The sequence below is a fragment of the Sinocyclocheilus grahami genome, unplaced genomic scaffold (assembly GCF_001515645.1).
Source record: "Sinocyclocheilus grahami isolate Dianchi unplaced genomic scaffold, SAMN03320097.WGS_v1.1 scaffold182.1, whole genome shotgun sequence".
Classification (NCBI taxonomy): Eukaryota; Metazoa; Chordata; class Actinopteri; order Cypriniformes; family Cyprinidae; genus Sinocyclocheilus; species Sinocyclocheilus grahami.
Genome location: NW_015505361.1, coordinates 804619 through 826282, shown reverse-complemented (window position 1 = coordinate 826282; position 21664 = coordinate 804619). Strand labels below are relative to the sequence as shown.

General features: G+C 35.1%; 1 protein-coding gene across 1 annotated transcript in view; it reads left to right on the top strand.

Annotated features, from left to right (window-relative positions):
* The window catches only part of pepd (peptidase D), an 80556-nt gene that overhangs the window by 51964 nt on the left and 6928 nt on the right, over positions 1–21664 (top strand). The window contains exon 8 of the mRNA XM_016284412.1: positions 21334–21402. Within this exon, the coding sequence (XP_016139898.1) occupies positions 21334–21402 (69 nt within the window). The remainder of the gene's footprint in view (positions 1–21333; positions 21403–21664) is intronic.

Here is a 21664-nt window from a genome sequence, read left to right as displayed (position 1 = left end):
TGATCCAAAATCAATATTTGAGCAAGTACATAACCAGCCAGTGTTCAAAACTATCGCCTTACTTTAGCCCGATTCACAACGGTTAGCTTATAATAATGTTTTCTAATTTGAGTGGTACGGGTTGGTTTTCGCGGGAAATTCAAGCATGCTGCTACGTCATTACGTCACGTCTGTAAACATAAAGAAGTTGTCCCGGCTAGTAGGCTATCGCATGTGAGGATCCTGCAGCTGGCGGATCGTTTATAGCCTTTTCTCACAGCAGCGGGAGTAATTAAATGTATCATTTTGATGGCGGATTGTAATCCATAAAGGATCATGTGTTTATGAAACACACATGAATTAAATTATATTCCAGTTTTAAATGTGCTTCTGATTACAGATAGCCTGGGATTACAAAGATTAGTATTTTAAAGACGACCAGATCGAAGGGAGCATAATTAGCTTTTTGAGTTAAAATAATTTCTTAATATGAAATTCGAATGGTATGACCATTAGAGATTAGACTGAAATTGAAATCTACACGCTAATACACACTATAGGCAATGCTGATGTTGTTAACATTAATAATTTGAGAAGTAAAACAATAATAATAATTTGCATGGTTTGATGTGATATGAGCTAACCGATCTTTAGATTTAATCACCATTGGTAGCGCGATTTATTGTAATGCTTTTTTCCTCAGTTGGTCAGAACAAAAGTGGCAGACTTTCAGATGACAATATATGGTGAAAATTCTTATTTGGGTCAAATATTCCAAGACGTAGGCTAGAATCTGTGATTAGGATATAGGATTCACACCTGTGCGGTGACTGACTGCCACACACATTCTCCTCAAAACATTAGATTCATCCACGCTGGAGCCGCGCCAGAGTACAACCCACGCAAGGAAGATAATTCCGCAGACAGCTACAATTGCAGGTTTTCAAACAGAGATGGCAACAAAGAGGCAAAACTTACGGACTGCAGCTTTACTATCCCTTTAAGGTCAATAGAAAAAAATCAGGGGGAAAAAATATATATTTTTAAATGTATTATTTATTATAATTTATTGTTGTTTTATTATTTCATTTAATATTATGTATATTAGCAAATATATTATTCTGTTATTGTTAACAATGAGGCACATTTAAATGCGTTTTTTATTTTTGTGAAATATCCCTTTAAGTTCTATAAAAGAAAAAAAATATTATATATATATATATATATATATATATATATAATATTTTATTTTCTTATAAGTATGTCATGTTTATTTATTATTATTATACTTTTGCATTTTTCTGATCATTGCAAAATGGCATGTTTTTAATGTGTCAAGTATAGTTATAAATCTTTAATTTTTGATACTTCATACACTTAAATTACTACAATTATTGCCGTTTAACCTTTGTGCTGGTCAGGTGTGTTTGTAACGTACAGAAATAAAGATATGCATGCTTTTCCCCACTTTTTTTTTCAATCATTGCAGTCAGTGCATGCATATGTACATGGAATATAACTACATTTCAGTATTAGTGTTCAGACACATTCACTGTCAGATTTCAGTGTTTGCGCTTGTGTGGCGAGGTTTCTTCTTTAGTGTCATCCGGTTTCTATGTGTTTTTGATGTCAGGTGCTTCATCTGCACGCACGAGAGAGGTTTTGGAAGTGAAACAAAGATATACTCGTATCTTTTTATCTTTCCTGTCTCAGCGTCTCTGAAGCTTTCACTCATCTTTTTGTTTAATTTCATGGGATCTCTCCAGACGAAAAGTGAAAGTGTCAGACGAGCTCCTGATTTATTGTGTTCCTCTAATGTCTTCTGCCTTTGCGATCCAGATGAAGAAGAAGTAAACATTATTTCCTGTGCTCTGACAGGGATTCTCTTATATTTGTAAAGCAATACAGCTGTTGTCATGGTTACAAGTCATAAATAGGCAGGGCAGGTGACAGGGGAACCGTCGATACGCTGCAGAAATCTATCCCACAATTCCCTGCTCCTCTCTGAGTGCATTTCTAGTTTGCTTTTACTAAATGTGAAGGCATGACCTTCTTGTCTGAATTAATAACACGCATTAGTCAAGACCGGTCACCTCTTGTGTATCAGTACAGCCGTAACTCTTAATTGATTTAATTAAATCTGCAAGAGAATAATCACGCGCAGATGTGTTCGCTGTGTTATAAATATGCTGGAGATGAAGTCTGCGGTTATTTATGTTGCTGCGGTGGCGTTTGTCCCCGTGCTGCTTGGCATTTATATGGTGCTCATTGTTCTGTAACTCTCTCTCATTTCCCTCGTCTCTCTCTCTCTTTCTCTCAAGCCTCAGAGAAAAAAAAAACTCCAGATACAGCTGCAATTAGAAGCAGTTTGAGGATTTCATTAGGACTCTCTTGCGATGGCCACTGGCTGAGACTTCAAAGCGGCTGATATGAGCTGCATCACAGAAAAGAGATATGCTGCTACATGCGGAAAACAGAGCTGCTCGACTCTCAGGGCATGCAGACGACCTCGCTGACTTCTGCACTGTGAATTTGATAGCAGTTTTGTGATTTAATGATTCCAGATGGGAATTTCACTCCATCAAAACTTTTTCCAGTGGAGAAAGTCACAAAGTGCTCATCTGCATCAAAACACGCAGTCAGACTGAAGCAAATACTGAAATTCAGAGCAGGCCTGTTGCGCTTATTGATTTATCACCCGATTGCGGTTATTTGATTTAATCACAATTATTTGAGATAAGCACTATGATTGTGCAGTTTACATTTCATTCACATTTAGCCGTTCAAATAAGAGTAATTAAAAAGAAATGCTTGTAAATCTCTCATTCTGCTTATGCTTATGCTTATGCACCTCAGTTTTTGATTGAAAAAAAGCATTATTTATGGGTATTCTTGGCAAAATGTTTAGTTTGAGTAATAATTTTTAAAAAAGCATTTTTGTTTAGAATTTTGGCAATTTTTTGAGTGAAAAAGCATTTGTGGATAATTTTGGCTATATTACATTTTTGAGTGACAAAAGCAATATTTGTGGATAATTTTGGCAATATTCAGTTTTTGAGTGAAAAAAGCATTATTTGTGGATAATTTTGGCAATATTTTTAGGTTTTAAGTAAAAATCAAAAAATCAAACATTATTTGTGGATCATTTTGGCAATATTCAGTTTTGAAGTTTAAAAAAAGAGCATTGTTTGTGGATAATTTTGGCAATGTTCACTTAAAAACAGGAGCATAATATCAGATCAGTGAGGCATATGATCAATCAGATACAAAAAGAAATACAAAACTTGTTTTAATTGAAAAAACAAGTTGATGAAAAGATTGAATCCAAGATTTTTTGGTGAAAAGCATAATGGGAGATTTACAAGGTGTGTGTGTGTGTGTGTGTGTGTGTGTGTGTGTGTGTGTGTGTGTGTGTGTGTGTGTGCCCGCGCGTTTTTGTGACAAATGAGGATATACATTTGTATAATGACAAAGGTATGACATAGGTATTACAAGGTATTAGAAGGTGACTTTTCAGGACATTACCCCATGTCCCCACTTTTCAAAACGCTTATAAATCACACAGAATGTAGTGTATTGAAAATCTGAAATAGCACAAAGTCTCCTGTGAGGGGTAGGTTTAGGAGTAGGGTTGGTGTAGGGCAATAGAATATACGGTCTGTACAGTATAAAAACCATTACGCCTATGGAGAGTCCCCACTTTTCACAAAAACAAACCTGTGTGTGTCTGTGTGTGAGACAATGTGGGGAAAAAACCCTAAAAAAAAGGACTAAAATGATCAAAACATTTTTGGGAAGTTGTTATGCCCTATGTGAGCGAAGTCAGTAGGTTTTAGCCTGGTGCAATTACATTAACAAGCATTTTCAGGAAAAAGAAATCATCTCCAGGTCAGAATGACCAGAACACAACATGAGGCCCATAGAGAAATGCCATCAAATGTGCACTGTAACAGCATTGAAGAAAATCATTCGGGTATGTTTGCAAGGAAAAAATAAAAATGTATTAGGCTTGCACTGTAAGTGACACAACCAAAACACACAATTGTTGCAATTGTTAATCGCAATGATTTGCATAACAATTACTCGTCAGCAGAAAATGCATGATCTTGACGGGCCTAACTCAGTTTACACACAGAATGAGTTGTGAGCTGTTCCAAGTGCTAGTGAACCATGTATCGAGACATTTTATAATGTAATTCTGCTGCCTTCTAAGGGAACTTTTTAGACCACATTTAAGTATTGCATGTCATCCATATGCAATATGCTTACATTCTAGGACGTATCGAGACATTTTATACATCATTTTAGGCATCATTTGTGCACTCATGACACATCTGTTCCAAATGTAATTCTGCTGCCTTCTAAGGGAACTTTTTAGACCACATTTAAGTATTGCATGTCATCCATATGCAATATGCTTACATTCTAGGATTAAATATGCAGTCTAAATATATTTATAAAAAATTATGAAAATTAAAAGTAAAAAAAACTTTTTTGGAGGCTTATTTAACTATGTTTGCTTGTAAGATATTTAAAAAAAAATAACACATTAGGCTTACACTGTAAGTGAAATTTTAAAAAAGGCAATTAAATTGCTAATGGTAATTATTTGCATGACAATATTTGCATGCAGTATAAAAATATGTCCAGTTAAATTAGTTTCACCCAGTTTTGGTGTAGTTAGCACAAACTTACAATGCACTATTACAACATGAGCCTCTTGAGTTTTTATGGTGTGATACAGAGTCAGTTTCCTCTTGGATTTGAATATTCTGCTGTCGGTGTCCCTGATGAAATCACATGCAGAATGAGCAGAATTTTTTATCTCCAAACTCTCTTGAAGTTTCAGGCTTGGCGTAATGTGGAAATGTATGACTTTTAGGAAGCGTTAGGCCTTGATGTGCTTTGATATGAGTCTGCGATTGCAGACAAGTTTCACTGTGTGATATTAAACTTTCTGGCTTAGATGAAACTGTGGAATAAACAAAATAGCTTCAGTTTGAATCCGCTCTGTATTTTTTAGAATCACTGATGTTTTTCTGTGAAGGTTTGAGAGTTGAACATTTTTTTATCACTCCCTTTTATGCCTTGATTACAAATCACCTCCTTAATTGGAGTCGTTTTTTTAATGCTGTACACAACCTATTATGCGTCTGTTATTTGATATTTCTGAGTGAAACAGATGTTCAGTGAGTTGAAGGGACTTGATAGGATTGATTAGAGGGTGAAAGTGGCCATTACTTACCAGAATGACGTAGTGGATGAAGGTCAAGTTCACCATCAAAAGCATCTCCATGAATCCCAATGGTAGCGCTTCTTTTTCAGATCTGTCTATTTGCTATTATTGCTGTAACCTTTATTATATTTAGTGTTAAATCACTGTTAAATATTCCCACGAGTTAGAAAGACAGCATAACCCACAACAGCAGTCTGAAATAACTAGTAGCTTGTGAAACATAGGTGATGGAAGTTTAAAGGATATTTATATATGTACATATTTACTTATACATATTTATTCATTGATTTAATGATTGCAATGGCAGTCTTTAGTTTACAGTAACAATGATTCAGTTACCACCAATAGCATATTCATATATGTACAGTATTGTGTGTGTGTGTGTGTGTGTGTTTGTATACATGTGTAAATACATACACACACACACACACACATAATTATCACTAAATAAATACGTGTATATATACAGTAAATATGCTAACTGAATCATTGTTATTGTAAATTAAAGATCATTGCAATAATTTATATTGTAATCATTAAGTATTTTTATTTATATATTTTTTAATAATTATATATATTTTTATATGTACTGTATATTCTAATTCATGAATACATGAATCATTCACAATAAGACAAGGAACATGTTTTGAGAAATTAATTTTTGATTTCATGTTGACTTCACAGCATAGTTTGAGAGACAAAATTCCATTTGTATTCGAGTAAATTCATTCTCACCTCGAACGCTTCTAAAAATACTCAGCTGATGTGAGACGACTCAGCCTCAAATCTGTTCCTCTCTGAAACTGAACGCATGCTGCATTCATTTGCAACTGTTTTTTTCTGATGAAAGACTCTTGCAGAGTAAGAGAGAGAGCGATCTGTCCCCACATGAGATTCTCTTACACTTCATTTCTGTCCGTCATGCACTGAACAGCAGATAAAACTCTGCTCGCTGATAGATGCCCCTCCAATTGCATCCAGCCATTTTATAATTTGATTTATTATATAAGTTTTATAATAGAATTGCTTATGCATGAGTTTCACTTTTATGTAACCGAATAAAGAACGAAATTTAGGCTGCAAGGAAGTATCGGCCAGAACATGATCTGAGACGACATCTCAGAAAATGTGTTGATTCCCAAAACTGATTACAAAGCGCTCCTCCTTTTTGGAAGCTGGATGTCATGCAGAGCCGCTGCTCTCCAGGAAAAACTAGGATTTCACGAGCCTTTAAATAAATGCAGGAGGCATTATGGGCCGTAGGGCCTTCAAAAACCCTGATCTTTGAACTGAAGCAGTGTCATCAACACATATTTCTCTCTGTAAGCGTGTGCTGGTGTGACTGTCGTGTCAAGCTGTTGTACTTGAGTCATGGTTTCAAAAACATCAGTCAAACTGGTGACAATTCAGGAGATAACAAACAGAAATCTTCGTTTTACAAGACATTTTGTCACTTAAAGGAATAGTTCACCTAAAAATGAAGATTTGCTAAAAATATCCTCACCCTCATCCAAGATGGGTAGAGGAGTTTGTTTCTTCATCAGATTTGGAGAAATGTAGCATTGCATCACTTGCTCAGCAATGGATGCTCTGCAGTGAATGGGTGCCGTCAGAATAAGAGTCCAAACAGCTGATAAAAACAAATAATCCACACCACTCCAATCTATCAGTTAACATCTTGAGAAGACAAAAGAAACAAATCCATCAAGACGTTTTTATCTTCAAACCGTTGTTTCTGGACAAAATATCCATAATGCATAGTCCATAATCCATAATGCTTCCTCCAGTGAAAAAGTCATCTGGTCTGAATCAGGAGAGAAATTTGCAGATTAAGCACTCTTTACAAGCCAAAACAGTCCAAAACGGTTCTAAACCAATATGTGTGTTGATTTTGATGTGAGAGACAACAGGAGAATCAGAATCAGAATCAGAATGAGTTTTTATTGCCAGGTATGTTTACACATACGAGGAATTTGTTTTCATGACAGAAGCTCCACAGTGTAACAGAATGACAGTGACAGAACAAAAAACACAGATAATAAAAAATAAATAAAAAATAGAACAAGTAAATAAGGAATAAAAATATACAAATCGACAATTGTATGTACAGGTATATAACAATAGACAGTTGTATGTACAGGTATATTATGTGCAAATTGAAATGTAGACTGAGTGTGTGTGTTAGATAAATAAGTGTATGAGTGAATAAATAGTGTGTGTTCCACAGTTATTGTCAAGTGTTCATGAGATGGATTGCCTGAGGGAAGAAACTGTTCCTGTGTCTGGTCGTTCTGGTGCTCAGAGCTCTGTAGCGTCGACCAGATGGCAACAGTTCAAAGAGGGAGTGTGCTGGATGTGAGGGGTCCAGAGTGATTCTGCCAGCCCTTTTGCTCACTCTGGACGAGTACAGTTCTTGGAGAGAAGGGAGGGTTGTACCAATGATTCGCTCAGCAGTCCGGACTACCCTCTGTAGTCTTCTGAGGTCAGATTTGGTAGCTGAGCTGAACCAGACAGTTATTGAAGTGCAGAGGACAGATTCAATGATGGCGGAGTTTTATTTTTTTTATTTAAGTTTTTTATATATATGTGTATATATATATATATTTTAGTACTTAAACTTTTTTTTTATTTCAGTTAGTTACCAAAGCAACATATCTAATTTACGGTTAAGTTTTTTTAAGCTTGTTATCTAATATTTCTGTTATGTAGTTTCAGCTTTATTTTAATTAGCAAAAACTATTTTAAAACAAATAGATTTAGTTTAAGTTATGTGCTTTTCATTTTATTATTAGTTGTTGTTGTTGTTGTTGTTGTTGTTGTCTTTAATATTTCTATGTAGCGGTAATTTATTTAAAGTTAGCTTTAAAACATTTAAAACAAATAGATTTAGTTTAAGTTATGTGCTTTTCATTTTATTATTAGTTGTTGTTGTTGTTGTTGTCTTTAATATTTCTATGTAGCGGTAATTTATTTAAAGTTTTCATTTTAATAGTTTTAGTACTTCAACCTAAACCTTTTTTTTAATTAGTTGCCAAAATAATATTTCTAATTTAAGTTTTCTTCATGTTCATCTAATATTCTATTTTTTCCATTTCAAAAATTGTAATTTTAAAACTAATAGATTCAATTTAGGTTTTATGAGATTTTATTGAAATTAAAATTTAAATGTATGTCAAACGTATGTTACTTTCACATGCAAAGTGTTACCGATACTATAATTTTTACAAATTTACAGTCTTAAATTGGTTGCTAGGTATCAGTAAAGCAGGTAAAGTTTAAAGTAAACAATTTAAAATTTAGAACAGAAGAGTCTTGGTGAATAATTTGATATTTTGTTGAAGGAAAAATGAGAACTTGAACGACTTTCCTTTTCGTATGACATCACTAATCCCTCTCACTTTTAGCCCCGCCCCTTCAAGCACCTGACTCATGCTGAAGCGCTTTCACAATACAATCAGTTCCTGCTCTACTTTGTTTCCTAGTTCACTAACCGGTTTCATTCAGAAAGAAATCACGAGTAGAATGCCTTTTAAAGTCAGACCGTGTTTCCATCTGTACTGCAGAATCCCGTAAATCATCAGCAGGTTATTCTTAGACGGCACCTGGGCTCCGTTTTCAGTCATTATTCTAATTTATTCTCATGTCATCCGTCAGTGTGTTCACTAACCTCTCGTTAAAACTCCATCCCTCATTTACTTTAATTGCAGTTTGTGTGAATATAAAGACGTCTTGTTAAAGTGGCCTTTTAAAGCACATATTTAAGGGTGATTTAAGTGTGCTGCAGTTCCTGCGAAATGAAGACGGAGCCGCTAATTACAGCGTGTATTTACTGCAGCCACTCTCACAGGGAACATCCCAGAAAAGAGGGAAAGAAAGAGAGGATCATCCATTAGAAAGCACTGGAGAAGAGACGTACTGACTGTTTGAACTTGGTGTAAAAGTCACAATCTCATAATGTTTTTTGTGGTTAATGCATTCAGTAATGTGTCAGGGAAAGAAAACTAAATTCATGTAATATTTGGGTTTGATGATAATTTCTTTGCGAAATATCTGTAGACTCTTGTTAAAAAGTTTGGGCTCAATAAGACTTTTGTAATATTTTTGAAAGAAGTCTTTTCTGCTCACCAAGGCTGCATCTGTTTGATCAAAAATACAGTCAAAACAGTGAAATATTATTATGATTCAAAATAACTGTTCTATTGGAATATATGTTCAAATGTAATTTATTCCTGTGATCGAAGCTGTATTTTCAGCATCATTCCTCCAGTCTTCAGTGTCACATGATCTTCAGAAATCAGTATAATATGCTGATTTGCTGCTCGAGAAACATTTCTGATTATTATCAATGTTGAAAACAGTTGTGCTGCTTCATATGTTTGTGAAACTGTGATATATTTCATTTTCATATTTATTAAATTGCGCCAAAGCGTGGGAGCAGGATTCTGAATTATATAATATAACTTTGCTCACAATTTATGTACATAATATGAAAAACTTAATTTGTGAAGTTGAAATGTTTTTTGTCAGTCTTCATCTTAATGCGTGCACATAATTAAAATAAAATTGTAATTAAAATGAATTAAATCTTAAAAATGTCAAACTAACGTGATTTTTAAATGTTTTTTAATCATAAGAATGTAAAATGTAAATAATTTAAATTGCATTCTGAGTCTGACTTATATAATATACTTTTCCTCAATTTATGAACTTAATCTTAAATGCATAGTGTAAAAAGGTGTATTTCTTACATTTCTTCTTGCTTTGATAATTAAATTAGGTCATACAGGCACATCGGAATCTCAGTTACACTGCAAATTAAGCAAATGTGTTACCTGCTTGTTGAAATATTAATAGCATTGACCTGAATGGATTGCATGCGTTAACGTTGACAGCGCTTGGACTGATGCTCATCATTTTAAATATTCTCATCTCAGAGTTTGACGGACTGGTGTGTGCATGACAGAAACTGTGTTTTGCTGTAATTATCCTGTTGAGGTTCAGTTGCATGATCAGTGAAATGATTTTATGCGACTGAAACATTTGGGTTTATCTCTGAAAATAAGACAATGAATAAATCCAGATGAAATTTGAGTGAAGGACGGCACGGCTTGTCCTAAAAATGCAAATCCAAGTGATAAGCAGCTGTCCTGGGTTACCGATGGGAAATGTCACTCTAACTGGCCACAAATACGGCATTTGATTAGGATGTACTGCACTGAGATTATAGATTATCCAGCCTGATCCGCTCCACCATCTGCTGCACTTTCCGTATTTGTGTTTCAATTTTTAAGCACATGTACGTCTTAGTGTGAAGATGAACGTTCGACCTTGGTGTTGATGCTGACAGCAAAGCATCATGGGATTGAGTGACGGGGTTCGTGGGGGTCATCGACTCTTCTGTTTGTAGCTGTAGGTTGTGATTAACAGACAAAGGTTAATGATTATTTGAAGGTTAATGATTATTTAAAATCATAAATGTCAAATATAAATCATTTTAAATAAAAATTATACAAAACACAGTCATAAAAATGTAAAACTAAAATAAATTAACATGAAAACTAAATAGAAGACTAAAAAAGAAAAAGAAAAATCCATTTTAAATATTTTAATTTTAAAAATGTAAAAATTCAAATAAATTACAATTTTTAAATAAAAACATTCCAAATGAAACACTTCTTAAAAATCATAAAAATGTGAAACTTAAATTATTTTTAAATTAAAATAAAATAAAACACTTACTAAAATGTATGACATCATAATAGAAAATTGCATAATTTTAAAATAAAAACACTTCATACAAATATTAAATTCATAAAAATGTATAATTAAAATAAGTAATTTTTTTAAATAAAACATTCAGAATGAAGCACAAAAAGCAAAAAAAACATTTTTAAATCATAATGTAAAACTAAAATTAACTTAAAAATAATAAAAAAAAAACACTAAAAAATTATTTCATTTAAAAATGTAATTTAAAATGAAGCACTTCATTAAAAATGTAAAACTAAAATAAATTCTTAAATAAAATAGATCAAAAACAATTACTAAAAAGTAATTTTAATCATAACATGGTCAAGTGAAAAGTAATTGTGAAATAAAAACTTTCAAAATGAAACACTTTAAAAATATTTCAATCATAAAAATGTGCAATTAAAATGTAATAGTAATGTTAATATATAAGTAATTTTAATTGTTTGCTTAGCTGCGTGTCATTTGACCATTAACCGACTTCAGATAGCTATAAACATGCAAGTGTGATTTAAAATATTCACTTAAAAAGAGGGAATATTGCACAATATAGAACAGCTTATAATTCAGCTTCATGGTTTCATTCTTAAAAATGTCTCCATTGAAGAAAATCATTTGGGTTTGGAACCACATGAGTGTGAGGAAATGTACTTTATTCAGTGTTGATATACAGGAACTGTGCACAAACATTTCTGTAAATGCACCAGTTGAGCTTAAAGTCCTTTTAAAGTCCAGTTTTTTGTGCAGCGCTGACCTCATACGTCATCCGCCCGGAGCTGCTTCCGTTTACAACAGTGAGCGCAAGCTAGATTCAAGTGATTATTACGTTTTGAATATGGATATTTTTCTTACAAAAACGCATCGATTGGCTACAGAAGGCCTTTGTTCACTCCCCGGAGCCGTGTGATACACTTTTTTTTATGGATGGGCGATTTTTATTCAAGTTCTTTTGGACTGATGCATGCAACACCCGCTGAGTGGCATTAAACAGCTTGAAAGATCAAAGACTATTTTTAATATAACTCCGACTGGATTCGTCTGAAAGAAGAAAGTCATATACACCTAGGATGCCTCCGGGGTGAGTAAAATGCAGCTTAATTTTCATTTTTGGGTGAACTAAACCTTTAAGGTTATCTATAAGGCAGTGTGCTCCAAAACAGTGACAAAATTCGCATTCAGAAGATATAAGCATTCAAAACTTGCAGTGCGTCACTTCCGCCAAAACGGCTCAAGGATTTTTTTTGACGTCAGATCGTACTTCAGCTTCTCATCAAATCTTCTGACCAATCAAACACTCTCTAGAAGCCGAAGTGCCCGCCCCCTACACTATAAATAGACGCTGAAGCTGCGGCTGAGATCGGTCGCTTGTTCAGATGTATTGTAGTATTTCCGGTACAGTGAATGGCACGTAGTGCACAATGTAGGCGATAGGGAACAATTCAGATAGTGTAAATGTGCTTTCGACTGGGGCAAATGAGGTCTGATTTCACGTTGTTTCACGCGAACCGTGGCAGCGCACACAGTCTGATCCGGACTTTGGCTCCGGTCCAGAGACGCGATCGCACGGAGCAGATCATATGTGCGAGTCGGCATATATTAAACACTTAAAACTACACAGCCTCAGCATGATTATGATCACTATTTTGTTTTACTAAGAGTTTCATATTGAATCTAGGGGGTAATCTATTAGACTGTGGCTGTCAAATGCGGCTTTACCCAGCTCAACGGCTCTGACCCGTGCAGATATAAACAAAACGATGTTGGCTAATTTAAAAAGGGGGCGGGGCTGCTCTATGTCCCGCCCTGTCTTCCTGTTTCAGTTGAAATTACGTCACCACATAGAACAACCCTGCTGTTTCAAGGCACTTCAGGGGACCTTTAAAACAGGGCATTGTGATGTGATCATTTTTGGGTCATTACACATGTGCATGCAGAATTAATTATGCATCATCACACCTGTGAGTGAGATTTACTTCTGTTGTTTCTGTTTCTGGAGCAGCTCTCTTTGAACAGATGAACTTGGGCAGAACTGAACAACAGAAAGGGAGTTAAAATCAGAACCGCCCCGATGTTGAAGTGCACAGTACATGTGAAAACCGCTGCGTGATTGTTCATTTTAAGAGGAGCTGCAGATGGTTAGACTGCATAATGCACAGCCGAGATGTTCTTCCAAGTGCGCCACAGCCCCAAAACACCAGAGCATGATGGGATATCGGTCCTCATGTTGCTTGTTATTGTGATACATCATCATTCCTCTAAAGCAGGGAGGAACTGCAGGGGTTTGTGAGTTGATGAAAAGCTAATAATTCGTTAAAACACAAATATGTAAAGGTAAAGTCATTTTTAAAAACATAATAAAACACTTTATCAAAATTAAATCATAAAAATGTAAAATTTTCAAATAAAACAAAAATACTAGAAGTTAAATCATAAAAGTTTTAGTTTTTAGTTAAATTTAGTTTTAAATGTAAATAATTTAAATCATTAAATCATTTATAGGTTAAGTTAAAGTTACTTATTTTAAAATAAAAACAAACAAAATAAAACACAAACATTAATTAGGTCATAAATGCAAATAATTTAAAAAAACTAAACTATTTATTAAAATAAAAACAATTTAAATAAAACACTTACTAGAAGTGAATTAAATCATAAATATGTAAAGTTACTTATTTTAAAATATAACTAATCAAAATAATACCCTAAACATTAGTTAAATTGTAAAAATGCTAATTTAAATAAATGTAAATAATTTAAAATAAGAATTTTAAAAACTTTATTAAAATAAAAACAATCAGAATAAAACACTTACTAGAAATTAATTAAATCCTAAATAAGTTAAAGTACTTCTGAAATAAAACAATCAAAATATAACAGTAAATAAAAATGAATTAAATCATAAAAATGAAAATTTAATTAAAATAATGTAAAATGATTAAAAACAATTTGTTAAATCATAAAAATGTTAAGAAAAATAAATATTTGTAAGTAAAAATAATAAAAACACTATGCATTCATTAAATCAGGGGTTTTCAACTGGTGGGGCGCCAGCACCTGTCAAGGGGGGCACGAGCATCAGGTAATTCAGAGACATTCCCTTGAGGATTTATGAATATGAGTTAGAAAACCTTTAGCCATCCACTAGGGGGCAAACTGACCCCCACTGCTAGTCTACAGTTAGAGCAGAGTTGGCTCAAGTATCAGTCACGCTTATTGACAGTGTAAGATGATTTACGATTAGCCGTGTCGGAAATCCAACCACGGATTGGCATGTTATTATCTCAGAAACATTCACATTGAATCAGGTAAACTGGTTATATATTTATGTTTCAGTATAATTACGCATGCTATACCAGGGGCGGTTCTAAACCCTTTTTAGGTGGGTTTCAGCCCCCTATCTGTCACCTTAGCCCCCCAAAACTATCTTAACGATCAGGCCAGTGCTGCTTCCTCAAAGTTTTTCATTCTCACGTGTTTTAAGTCATGTCAGTTTAAACATTAAAGTAATTTTAAGCCATTTAAGCCCAAGACATCTCAGTGTGGTACTCACGCACTGTGATAGAGTGTTTCTATGCGCACCGCGCACACACCTGAAGTGCACAAACAGATAGCCTTCTCAGACAGCAGGTGAATACCAATGGCTGTCTTGACAAGTATCCTTGTAAGCAGTCGGTTGTTTTAAGTGAATGTAAACAGTAAAGAAAATATCAAATGTACATCAGTATACCGGATCCGTGCATTTCTTATATAAATGTTAATCAAAAATAGCAAAAGAAAAATCATTTGCGTTATGTTGATGTTAATAAAGAAATTCGGTGTGAATACAGTAATAGGGGGGGTTGGGGGGGCGCGAGTGAAATTAGACAAACTTGGGGGGGAGGGCGCATCTCCTAAAAGGTTGAAAACCCCTGCATTAAATAATACATGTGCAAACTAAAAAGAGTTAAAATAATCATTTAAAAATAAAAACTGTTAAAATAAAGCGCTTGCTATAAAATTGAAATCATAATGGAAACAAAGTAATTTGAATATACAGTAGAATTAATTATCAAATAATTATAAATTAGAGGGGAGGGGTGGTGGGAGTAGGGGGGGGGGGGGGGGGGGCGCGAGGGAAATGAGACAAACTTGGGGGGGAGGGCGCATCTCCTAAAAGGTTGAAAACCCCTGCATTAAATAATACATGTGCAAACTAAAAAGAGTTAAAATAATCATTTAAAAATAAAAACTGTTAAAATAAAGCGCTTGCTATAAAATTGAAATCATAATGGAAACAAAGTAATTTGAATATACAGTAGAATTAATTATCAAATAATTATAAATTATTTGCATGTCATTTGATTTAGTAACTGTGAATGTGTTAATGAAATGTAAAATCTCAGGGAGAATTAAAAAAAAATTACTATATATGTATATTATATATATATATACATATATATATAAGCTCAAAGAAAAAAAAGTTTTTCAGAATTCAAATCAAAGTCAAATTCAGAAATGGATACTTTTACACACTATTGTTGTATACCATGCATGTTAATGCACATTAGAGGATCTTATTGCGATGCTCTCAGTGCAGACAATGTCAAATCAGTGTGTAATAGTGCTGTCAAAGAAAATTTTTAATTTCGAATATTCGTCGAATTTAAAATAAAATTCCACATTCGAATGCAAAAACCGTTGCACTCGCGTCTCGCACAAGAGAGCCGCATGTTTAGAAAGCCATGTAACATTAATATAAGTTCAACTTTTTAAAAACATGTCTCAAGACTTTATGGTGGTTTTCCCCCATCCCACTGCATCTCATGTTTTTAAATGAAGAAAGTACTCTTTGTGATTGTTTTTCGGTCCTTTGTATTAAACTATACATGCATGCATGGTGCTGTTTTGTTTCTAATCGTTTAAGCAACTTTAATTATATAAGGTTTATAAACATTATTTTAAACATTATGCACTTTTTTCAAAGATAGTCGTGTTATTTTATTATGCTTTGAAGAAACGTGCATAATATTTAGCTCGATGCACCCTCTTGTGGCCTCAGGAGAGAAGCCAAAAGCTTTTTTCCCCCTAACTGAAATTATGCCTTTTAAATTCAAATATAATTCGAATATTGATCATATATAAGTACAAAATTCGAATTGAGTTTTTCAGCCATTTTGACAGCCCTAGTGTGTAAATGTCAAAAAGAGCAGTTGAGGTTCTCCCACATGTGAGTCTCGTTTCTCGACAGTTTTTCGTAAGACTTTGATTCTAAGAAAGCTGGAAGTGTCCCTGAGCCCTGCGGCAAGCCGGCGCGTTGGACGGAGATCAGTGCAGCGTTTGGCGAGCCGTACCGATGCTAGCGCTGAGGGAGATCCCGCTGCAGAGGAGGAGTCTGGGATGCCGGAGGAATGGAAGCATTTCAAAGAAAAAGCATCTCAGTTTTCAGGCAAAATCAGCCCACTCAGACTCTTAACTGGGCTTTTTCTGTCCTCTGGGTGTGTGTGAGCTATTCTGAGCCACTGTTTCCACATGAAGTGCTGCGTAAGGTATAATATCAACACAGCCTTACGAGCAGGACAAATGTGCGGCTCCTACTGTTACTATTTGTAGTTATTTTTAAGTGTGATCTACTTGGTTGCTGGTTTGTTTTTTTTGGTTCAGAATATATACATTGTGCGTCGGTTTGTTAATTGGTGTTGTTTGTCGTTTGAGAGGAGTTTTCAGCACTTAATGCTCATTTTAAGACGATTTCAGGGCCCATATTAACACATTGCAGTTTGTGATCAGTGCACAATCACAGCCTGTTTTACTGCGTGTTGCTAGCTGATGTGAAAATGCCCTCTGAAGCTAATTATCTACAATACATGTTGTGGCTTTTCTAAGAAGCATTTGTAATAGTCCACGGGCGCTCATACTGATGCCGTTTTATCATTTATGGCCATAAAAGGAGAAAAGAAATGTTAAACCAGAGAAAAGTTTGACATTTGTTTGTGTTTTTGCTGACGTTCTGCAGGTGAAACGGCTGGAAGTAGTTTAGAAGGTCGTTGAGATGTTTGTCAGAGCTGCGTTTAGATAGTTTAGACATGGCTGATGTTGTTTTGACCTATTCAACCCTTTCTCACATTTATGCTATATATAAACTACTGTTTAGGGGTCAGTAAGGTTTTTTTTTAAATGTTTTTGAAAGAAGTCTCTTCTGCTCACCAAGGCTGCATCTGTTTGATCAAAAATACAGTAAAAACTGTGAAATATTATTGTGATTCAAAATAACTTTTCTATTGGAATATATGTTCAAATGTAATTTATTCCTGTGATGCGCAGCTGTATTTTCAGCATCATTCCTCCAGTCTTCAGTGTCACATGATCTTCAGAAATCATTCTAATATGCTGATTTGCTGCTCAAGAAACATTTCTGATTATTATCAGTGTTGAAGTTTATATTTTTGTGATGCATTCTATTTTTCAGGATTCTTTGATAAGTAGAAAATTCAAAAGAACAGATTTTTTTTATTTTTTACAATAGAAATCTTTTATAACATTATAAATGTCTTTACTGTCACTTTTGATCAGTTTAATGCATCCTTGCTGATTAAAAGTATTAATTTTCTTCTTTAAAAAAACATTTCCTGGATGCAGGTTATAATTAGTCCTCCATTAAAATTAATTTCAATATCAAATCTCCTGTCAGCATGATTTAATCTAGCATAACTGAATAATACAATCTATAATAAACAGACACAGTGATCAAACCCTGAAGGAAGTGTTTCCCTGATCGCTGACATAATTTCCTCATAATGGGAAAGAAACCAAGCATTATTTTCATGACCGTCAGAAAGAATCTTCTGAAATCAGCCAATTAAACGTCACATGACCTTTCATGTTCCGACGGCTGCTGTGAACTTTCATTCTGCATCTGAGTGATTTCTGTTTGGCGAGAGCTGAAATTAATTATAGCTCCATCAATTATTGTTTGCTTTTTCTCAAGAGAACAACAAGAAATGGCTTCATGTGCAGTATTCATGCTGTTGGTTCATAATTTCTCTATCTCTTTTATAACCTAGTTTAAAGCCACATTTAATTTGGGGTTAAGCAACGTTTCACACGGTCTAAATTTGAAGAAGGTTGTTAGTAACAATGTAACCCAGAGTGATGAAGCTCACTTCCTGTGATACAGTGTAATGCTAGAATGTAACGCCATATCGTTGAATATTAATGAGCTTTGAGCAGTTGCATAAATAATCACATGCTGTTTAGTTTCAAGCGTCTGAGGGGAATTAGTTAATTGAAGTCATGAAGAGACTTTTTTTTTATTTTACAATTTTAATACGAAAAGTCAGTTTTAGATGGGCAACTGTTAAAACAGTAGTTATTATATTTGTGACCCTGGAGCACAAAAGCAGTGTTAAGTCGCTGGGGTATATTTGTAGCAATAGCATACATTGTATGGGTCGAAATTATAGATTTTTCTTTTATGCCAAAAATCATTAGGATATTAAGTAAAGATTATGTTCCATGAAGATATTTTGTACATTTCCTACTGTAAATATATTAAAATGTAATTTTTGATTAGTAATATGCATTGCTAAGAACTTCATTTGGACAACTTTAAAGGCAATTTTATCAATATTTAGGTTTTTTTGCACCCTCAGATTCCAGATTTTCAAATATTGTCCTATCCTAACAAACCATACATCAATGGAAAGCTTTCAGATGATGTATAAATCTCAATTTTGAAAAATTGACCCTTATGACTGGTTTTGTGGTCCAGGGTCACATATGTCCAATCAGTGTTATTTACTGTGTAAATATGCAAAAATAATAACACCCTTTCAGAATTGCAGTAGTGTGTGAAATGTTGTTTAACCCTTTGAGAGGGTTGGATAAAATCAGAGCAAATTAAAGCTCTTCCTTTGTAGTTGTTTTTGATCAGTTTCTGAACCAATATTAACTTTTTGTTTTAGTGTTTTATAATTGGCATGTTCCGTTTTTAATTGTTTACTGACTAGAAATTAGTTTAAAGTGAAATGAAAATCTCTTTATTTGAACTGCATTGGTGCTTTATATTAAAACATCTGTCGCATCTCAAACGTGAGTGAATCACCCAGAACACAGACTTGACAATTTGCTGTGTTTTTATTTATTTATTTAATTTAAAAAATGTTTTTGGGCTTGTTTCTTTTGAAAGCATATCTGTGCTGATCACAGGAGAAACCCCCAAACAGAGGCGAGTCAAGAGTCACTCCATTAGAGGACGAGAGCGTCGCTGTGATTCAGAGCCTGTCCTCTGATGGTCTGATGTGTCATGATGGTTTGTTTTATGTGGCGGCAGCATCAGTCCCACTCACTGACATCCTGATGGCAACGGGTGATGCTTTAATTAAAGCTGCGACGAACCTCACACACACACACACAATCAGAATAATGGACTGCAGCAATTTCAGAAACCCATTGCACATCCTCTTTGCTCAAATTGGGGTGAAGGATGTTTGATGCTTCTGTCATCTCCCTCTCTTATATGTAGTTTTAAAATATATATATATATATACTTATTTTGAGAAGGGAACTTGCTGCCATGATGCTGAGGTGTTGTTTGTAGTTGTTTGTGATTGTTAGTGTTTCTGAGTGGTTGTTCGTGTGTTGCTAGGGTGTTTGAGTGGTTATTAGTGTGTTGCTATGGTATTTCAGTGGTTGTTACTGTGTTGTTAGGGTGTTTGAGTGGTTGTTACTGTGTTGTTAGGGTGTTTGAGTGGTTGTACTTGTTACTGGGTTGATAGGGTGTTTGAGTGGTTGTTAGTGTGTTGTTTAGGCGTTTGAGTGGCTGTTGCTGGGGTGTCTGAGTGGTTGTTAGTGTGTTGCTAGGGTGTCTGAGTGGTTGTTAATGTTACAAGGGTGTTTGCCGGTTGTTAGTGTGTTGCTAGGGTGTCTGAGTGGTTGTTAATGTGTTGCTAGGGTGCTTGACTGGTTTTTAGTGTGTTTTAGGGTGTTTGACTGGTTGTTAGTGTGTTACTAGGGCGTTTGAGTGGTTGTTAGTGTGTTGCTAGGGTGTCTGAGTGGTTGTTAATGTGTTGCTAGGGTGCTTGACTGGTTTTTAGTGTGTTTTAGGGTGTTTGACTGGTTGTTAGTGTGTTACTAGGGCGTTTGAGTGGTTGTTAGTGTGTTGCTAGGGTTTTTGAGTGGCTGTTAGTGTGTTGCTAGGGCATTTGAGTGGTTGTTAGTGTGTTGTTACGGTGTTTGAGTGGTTGTTAGCATGTTACTAGGGTGTTTGAGTGGGTTGTTAGTGTTTTAGTGTGTCCGAGTGGCTGTTAGTGTGTTGCTAGGGTGTTTGCCTTTTGTTAGTGTGTTACTAGGGTGTCGTGGTTGTTAGAATGTTGTTAGGGTGTCTGAGTGGTTGTTAGTGTGTTGTTAGGGTGTTTGACTGGTTATTAGTTGTTGCTAGGTTGTTTGAGTGGTTTTCATGGTGTTCGAGTGGTGGTTAGTGTGTTGTTAGGGTGTTTGACTGGTTATTAGTTGTTGCTAGGTTGTTTAAATGGTTTTCATGGTGTTTGAGTAGTGGTTAGCGTGTTGTTAGGGCGTCTGAGTGGTGGTTAGCGTGTTGTTAGGGCATTTGACTGGTTGTTAGTGTGTTACTAGGGTGTCTGAGTGGTTGTTAGTGTGTTACTTGGGTGCTTGTCTGGTTGTTAGTGTGTTGCTAGGGTGTCTGAGTGGTTGTTAGTGTGTTGCTAGGGTGCTTGACTGGTTCTTAGTTTGTTACTAGGGCGTTTGAGTGGTTGTTAGTGTGTTGCTAGGGTGTTTGAGTGGTGGTTAGTGTGTTGTTAGGGCATTTGACTAGTTGTTAATGTGTTGCTAGGGTGTCCGAGTGGTGGTTAGCGTGTTAGGGCATTTGACTGGTTGTTAGTGTGTTGCTGTGTTGTTTGCTGATCATGTTTGTGTGATCTCCCGGCATCTGTATGTTTTGGATCTCTCCTTCACTGTGTGTCTGTGGGTTTTATCGCACAGCAGATGAAAATCTCTCGTCTCTTTGCTTGACATCAGTGTCTATCTGTGTTTTGTTTATCTGGAGTTATGAAGTTATCACTCAAGGTTTTCTGAGGCTGCCACTTTTTTCAATCTATATCGACTGACAGGCTCTTTCAGGCTTTTCATGTTGCATTTTGTAATTGTAGTGCAGGTCAGTGTGGAAAAATGAAAGCGCTGCTGCTCTGGGCTGATATCTGGATGTCAGTTTTTGTACGTTTCTTTGAAATTTTCTAATTGAAAATTAAAATTGGTCTTGCAATGCAAACAATTTTAATAGTTGCATAATTTTCTTTTATGCAAAATTCAATTTCTTATGATTTGTTTTGATTTTGAGTAAAGTCTGACTGAGATTGACTGATACTTGTGTGTTTCAGTCTGTTCCAGCATTACTGTTATGCTCGTGGAGGGATGCGACACACCTCATACACCTGCATCTGTGGAAGGTAAACTCACCACCAACAAACACAAACCATTTGTAAACTTACAAATCAGCCACGTGCAGAAAAGAAACGTTCCGGTCAGCAGCACAGAGACTGTTGCTGTAATTACTGATGTTCTTACTGAGTGTTACACAAACAGCACAAGACCTTACAGTGCAATAACAGACCAGAAGAAATCATTACTGCTGTGTGTGTGTGTGTGTGTGTGTGTGTGTGTGTGTGTGTGTGTGTGTGTGTGTGTGTGTGTGTTTTCCCAGAGACTCTT